Source organism: Vigna unguiculata, chromosome 5, assembly GCF_037176805.1.
Source record: "Vigna unguiculata cultivar grain cowpea cultivar isolate G323 ecotype 2 chromosome 5, ASM3717680v1, whole genome shotgun sequence".
In the NCBI taxonomy this organism is placed as follows: domain Eukaryota; kingdom Viridiplantae; phylum Streptophyta; class Magnoliopsida; order Fabales; family Fabaceae; genus Vigna; species Vigna unguiculata.
In genome coordinates, this window is record NC_140796.1 from 46,288,225 (window position 1) to 46,294,708 (window position 6,484).

General features: G+C 27.8%; 1 protein-coding gene across 1 annotated transcript; it reads right to left on the minus strand.

Moving 5' to 3' along the window:
• Positions 1–123: 123 nt before the first annotated feature.
• Positions 124–1,172, minus strand: LOC114183543 (protein NDR1-like). The gene has a single exon (XM_028070598.2). The coding sequence runs from the start codon at positions 940–942 to the stop codon at positions 247–249; it is 696 nt and encodes a 231-aa protein (XP_027926399.1). The 5' UTR covers positions 943–1,172; the 3' UTR covers positions 124–246.
• Between the last annotated feature and the right edge of the window lie 5,312 nt (positions 1,173–6,484).

A 6,484-nucleotide genomic window follows, 5' to 3' on the forward strand; every position in this document is an offset into this window, starting at 1 on the left:
ATTTTACATCCTATATACCTACTAATTACTATTATGATTATTAATCAATGGATATTTTTAATCATATATTTAATATTCAATGGATAAGTTATTTTTCTCCCAATAATTCATGTGATTACTCACTTCATTCAAATCCAATTTTCATTCTCAACCGAAGCTATAGAAACTAAAAGAAACAATACATATTACAAAATAAAAATATCTCTGAGACCAATCATTTATAAAAAAAAAAGAAACAACTAATAATTAAATAAAATAATACACACAAAAGTGAAAAATGATAAACTCGAGGCAATTAATCCCATGAGCATCAAGAACAGAAGCAGCCACAAAACAAGTGACAAGTGCACGATAGCATCCACGGAATTGGGGTGCGCCGGACGGGATCACCACCGGGTTTTTACCGCCAAGCCTGACGGGTTTCCGGTTCACTTTCGACCCGGAATCGTTCATTTCCACACTTGCCCCTCCCCACAAACGGTGCCGTTTCGTGTACCACCAAATAATCTTGTACTTGATCGCCGTAGTGAAGTCCACGCGGTACACCACCTTCCCGGCAACCGTCGTGGTGAGGTTACCGCCGCCGTTGAGGGAGCCAGGCTTGAAGGCCTTCTTGTTGCGGCCCTGGTAGAAGCGCTGCACGGTGGCGTTCCCGAGAGGGCGCGTGGTGTTGTTGCTGACGAAGACCTTGAAAGTGAGCTGAACGTCGTCGTATTTGATTCCGGTGTCCTTGTTCCTGTTGGCGAGCCTGAGGGTGAAGAGGATGGTGGTGTTTCCGGGAGAGGGATTTAGGGTTTTGTTGAGGGTAGGAACGTAAATTTTTTCGAGGTACAAATGGGGTTCGTCCACGCGCATACTCAGCCACAGGAACAGCGCGGTTAGACCTATGGTTATAACGAAGGTGGTGCAGCGTGTGCAGCAGCTATCCTGCGCCGCCGCCATCTACGGTGGCCGGAATTTGGATACGAGAAACTCAACGGAGAGTGTCGTTTAGGTGTTGTTTTGGGGTATGTTGTGTTGTTGGATTATTATAGTTTGCAAGAGGTGTTGGGAAGTTTCGAAGAAGTGTTGTTCTTCGATCCTACTGGTACAACCACCACTACATTCTGGGAAATTTTCATGAACTTGTTTTTCTCCTATGGTTTCTTTCTGATCCACGCTAAAAAGAAAAAAAAAAGAACATGTTTAAGCACAAACTTTATATTTATCTCAGTAAAAACATTTAATAATTAGCAGAATATCAACTCGTATAGATTATTTTATTTTAATCTTAGACTTTGAGTTATTACTAAAGCATTAAAATCACACAAAATAAAGATTGAAAAATAAACAGAACAGAATCTTTAAAGCGTGTGAATTCAGTGTGCACGCGTATGATACAATAATAACAAAACGAAAAAAAAAAACTTAAAGCAAGTTGCGCTCTGAAGGCCTCGTGGGATTAATAGTGATCGCTTTCTCACTTTTATTCTCTCACCTAATCGTTACCATTTCTTCAATAAGATAATCTAAAATTAAGATATTCAAAATATCAATTTAGTCCATTCTATATCAATTTGGTTTTTATTTTGAAAAATTTGATTCAATCAAATCTTTTTCGTTAGTAGTGTAGTAACGACGTTAAATGAGGTGTCACGTGTTTCTTGATTTTTTGAATTTTTTTTATTTTTTTGATTATTTATATATTTTTTATATTTCTAAAAAAATTAAAAATTTTCCACGTGCCACTATTATCCCGGTGTCATTTTCCTATTTTCCATTTGGTCCCGGTATTTTAATTTTTGTCTCAATTTAGTCCAATTTTTTGTAAAATCTATGCAATTTTGTCCCTTTCCAAATTGAAATCAAATTTAATTTCTATATAAATGTGCACAAATATTTCTATCAAAATTGATATTTCAAGTAAATATTTTTAACAAGATTAAGTTTATTTTAATTTATATTTTACATTAAACTTTATTTAAAATTGTTTTAAAGTTGTTAATAGAAAATAATGCTAATAACAAAAAAAATTCATAAATTATATTGATATTTTATTATATAATACTTTAATATTGTTTTTTATTTAAATTTATATTTTAAATAATTTAATATTTTTAAAATGTGTAAAATTCAATAATTTCTATACAAATGTTTTAGTTAGTGTAAAAATAACAATTATATAATTTAAGAAAAATTAACTAGTTTATGTAAAATAAAAAACAAATAAATTTAAAATTTGAAAACAATTTTAAATAAAATTGAATGTGAAACAAATTTAAATAAACTTAGTTTGTTGAAAATATATAATAAAAAAATCAATTTGAATAAAAAAATCAAATTGAATAAAAATATTTGTATAACATTTAGATAAAAGTTAATTTTTTTTTTCAATTTGGAGGGAGATGAAATTGCACAATTTTTACAAAAATTGAGACTAAATTAAGACAAAAATTAAATTAGAGGGACCAAATTGAGAATAAGAAAATGACACCTGCATAATAGTGACATGTGACACTGTCACTGCCACGTGGCACGATGTCAACTTCACACGTGGCAAATTTTTAATTTTTTTAAAAAATGTTAAAAAAAATAACCAAAAAAAATTAAAAAAAGTTAAAAAATTTGGAAACTGACACATGACACCCATATTTAACACCGTTACTACACCACCAACATAAAGGACTTGATTGCATCAAATTTTCTAAAATATGAACTAAATTAATATTTTGATACGAAAATGGAAGCAAAGATATAATTTAACCAATTTTAAACTATAGAATCTAAGATGTTTTTAAATGATATAACTCAGGATATGATTATAACGTATTTAATTAATATTTTAGATGACACAGTTTATATTCATGTCTTGAATTACTCAACATCTTCTGAAAACTATAGAAACTTTACTTTATTTATGAATTCAATATGGAAAACTATATACTTTAATATGTACGATCTATTTATTAAATAACTTCTTCATAAAATTGTTCAATTCAACATATTCTAAAATAATTGTCTATTAACTCAAAAGCTCAAAGAATATTTAATTTTAAACATTAAAATAGTTTTTAACAAAGTTGACATTTTTTCATAAAAACCAAAATAATGTGACTAAACCACTTTCATATCTAAATCATGCATCATAAAGTTCTATGAAAAGCAACATAATTAGTTTTTCTTATCCATTATTTTTTTATTTCAAATCAAGTTTAACTACAAGAAGCAAGAATAATACTAGAAAGGGTTAAGTATGGTTTTAGTCTTCGAATTTTGACTCAAAATTGAAATTTGTCCATGTCCAAAATTTCGATACATTTTGGTCTTTAAACTTTAAAAATGAATGAATATATTCATTTAACCCAATTACGTTAACTTTTTTTGAAGTGTCGAACACATTTCGCAGTAGATATTAAACTGAAAATGTGTCAAACAGTATAAACAATTCCAATACTAACATGAAATGCGTTCGACACATCAAAAATAGTTAACGTAATTGAGTTAAAATGATTATATTCATTCATTTTCTAAATTTAGAGATTGAAATGTATCGAAGTTTCAGACAGGAACAAATTCCAATTTGGGTCAAAGTTCAAGGACTAAAAATATACTTAACTCTACTCAAAATTTATAAACCTATAGCAAGTATTTAAATAAAATCAAACTTTAATAAGTTTAACCAAGTTAAGAGGGTTATTTTCTTCAATTAATTTGTCAAGATTGGTGACAAATTTATATAAAAAGGAAATATAATAAAGAATCTTTACAATAAAAAAAACTTTTTTGGTTCAAAAATCTAATTATTAAAAGTTTATTGCTTAATTATTGGGAAGTGTGATCAAAATCTTCTTAAAGATACGAAGATCAGAGGAATAAGATCAAACTTATATTAGAGGAGACAAGGAATAATTTGTGAAGAGGGTGAGAGAGAAAAGAAAGATAAATGAGTAAAACGATGAAATTAATATAGCCCCAAGTACTTGGTTTGACCCACATGGGTTGGAGTCAAGAAAATACATACAAAAAATTAGATGATTGTCATTTTACCTTTAACCTAAATGTATTTTAAAATAAAATACAATTAATGTAAATTATGTTAAAATAAAATGTGAATTATTATTTAAATTAAGAAAAAGTTAAAAATGATGAATTCATATCGAAATAAAATGAGATTGGTTGAAATTAAATTAAAATAAATTATGGGTGAGTGATTAGTTTAAATAAAATTATTAATATTTTAGTTTTTTAGTTTATACATTATTATTATTGTTTTATTATATTCTATTACATTATTTACATCATATATATAATTTTTTTTATTATTTTATTATATATCTTAATGTTAAATAAGGGTAAAAAAGTCAAATGTAAAACACCACTTGTCTTTCTCTTTATTACATCTATTTTTTGAGAGGATTAATCAACAAAGAGATGCTTTCTCATTTGAAAGTCATTCCACATCCATCACATATCATCTCATTATATATATATATATATATATATATATATATATATATATATAAATATAAGTAGTTTAAACTACATATAACTAAAACTCTTTCTCAACACTGTGGTTCCTCCAAATAGTGAACATTGGAAGTAAAACTTTTAATTATTTTTCCAACGAGAACTTAACTCCTTCATCGAATAGGACTATTGAGAGTAATTAATTCACATAAATTCTCCAAACGAGTCCTATCTCACTCAATGAGTAAGACTCCCATACTTTCTTACTTTTCTAAAAACAGCTCTCGGTCAACGAGTGAGACATCCACTGCCTCTCTGATTTTTTGAATTATGTTTTCGCTTAACAAGTAAAATACTACTCCAAAGAGTCTGCATAATTTTATAGTCATGACAGATTGGTTTTCTCAATTGATTTCATAGGATACTTTTCTCCATTAACACATATCAAAAGCAATGTTGCCAAGTCAAAAATTGTATTCTCTGATACTAATTGAATCAGACTTAACCATCCTTAAAGCAAAACCATCTTTAAATTCACAATTTCACAAAACAAAAATGACCAAAACCATCAATTCAATCCAAAGACCAAATTCACATTCTCAAACAAACCAATTCATACCATGGATCAAATCAAATTAACCTAAACCAAAATTTAACCACAGTTATATACTAGGCACAATCAATTTTAAATAACTAATTTTCTCACCTGACTAAGAACACAACACAATTTTATCTTATATTGTTATTAATTGTCATAAGAATTATTTAACTTAATCAGTCTCTTTTATTCATATATATATATATATATATTATTGTTTTTATTTATTCTAACAATAAGTAATTAGTTAGTGTTATTTAATATAAAAGTACTGATGTTTAATTTTAAAGAAAACAAAGAACAAATTTTACAAATATTAAAATTAAAATTTAATTCTATTTTTAATATATTAATTAAATTCACTACAAATATAAGAGTAAATTATACAAGGTTTTCTAAAACTATAGATTGCTTTATTCTTTACCCCCAAATGTCTAATTCTTGAGTTTATTTAAGAAAAAGTATATCCGTGTAGAACTCCACTTGAAATACAAACCAAATCCACACCAAGTTCTAAATGAGGACATAAAGTGAATGCAATCTTAAGGTAAGGTTTATTACTCATAAAGGAGAGACATTGTTAAAACGACTTTTGATCAAACTTCAAGTTTTTTGTTTTATGTTTTCAAAACTATTTCAACACTTAGCTGTTTCCATTTTAAAATACCCTTATTTTGTATATACTCATATGGTCCATGACATTTTTAACGAGTAATCTTCCATGCCATGTTTAATTTAGTTATAGCAAAAATAATGATGTCCGCAGGCGGATAAAATTTCTGACAAATATTTAATACTTAGGATATTTATTACCCTCAGGTAGTAAGTATTTTAATATCCATTTATAAATAGGTTGAGTGTAGGTATTATAGTACTCGCACTCACAAGTATATGTTACCCGAAAAAACTAAAATTAAAATTTATTTTACTTTTTAAATTTTATTTTAAAAATTTATAAAATATATTTATTTTAAATATTCAAGAGTATCTATAGATACCTGCTGACTTTAAAGAACTCACATGTATTTTTATATGGATATTCGCAAGGTAACAAATGGATTTTTTTTGCTGGTCGAGTAGCGGGTAGACACTATCCATGCAAAACCCAACTCGTTTCCATCCCTAGTTCAATTCACGTATATTTTCGAAATGTAATTTTAAAATCATTTAAAAAATTTCTACTCACTTTACTTTTAAACCAAATAATTATATTGTCTTTTCATAATATAATTTATAAACTCCTTCTAACATAATTACATGGGTTTTCTTACCAAGGGTAGAGTTAAAAATGAGTTAGTTCAACTCGACTCATTTTTTGGTGAATCAAGAATTTTGTAATCCGGCTCGACCCACCAGGAGTTGGTAGTTTAGGTGAGTTAAGTCACGTGAAGATGTTTTGTTCTTTAATTTATTTTATATTTATTATAGTAAAATCAAAGT

What these genes read in the sequence shown, in the direction of transcription:
- LOC114183543 (XM_028070598.2), bottom strand. Translation starts at nt 942, where the DNA reads ATGGCGGCGGCGCAGGATAGCTGCTGCACACGCTGCACCACCTTCGTT.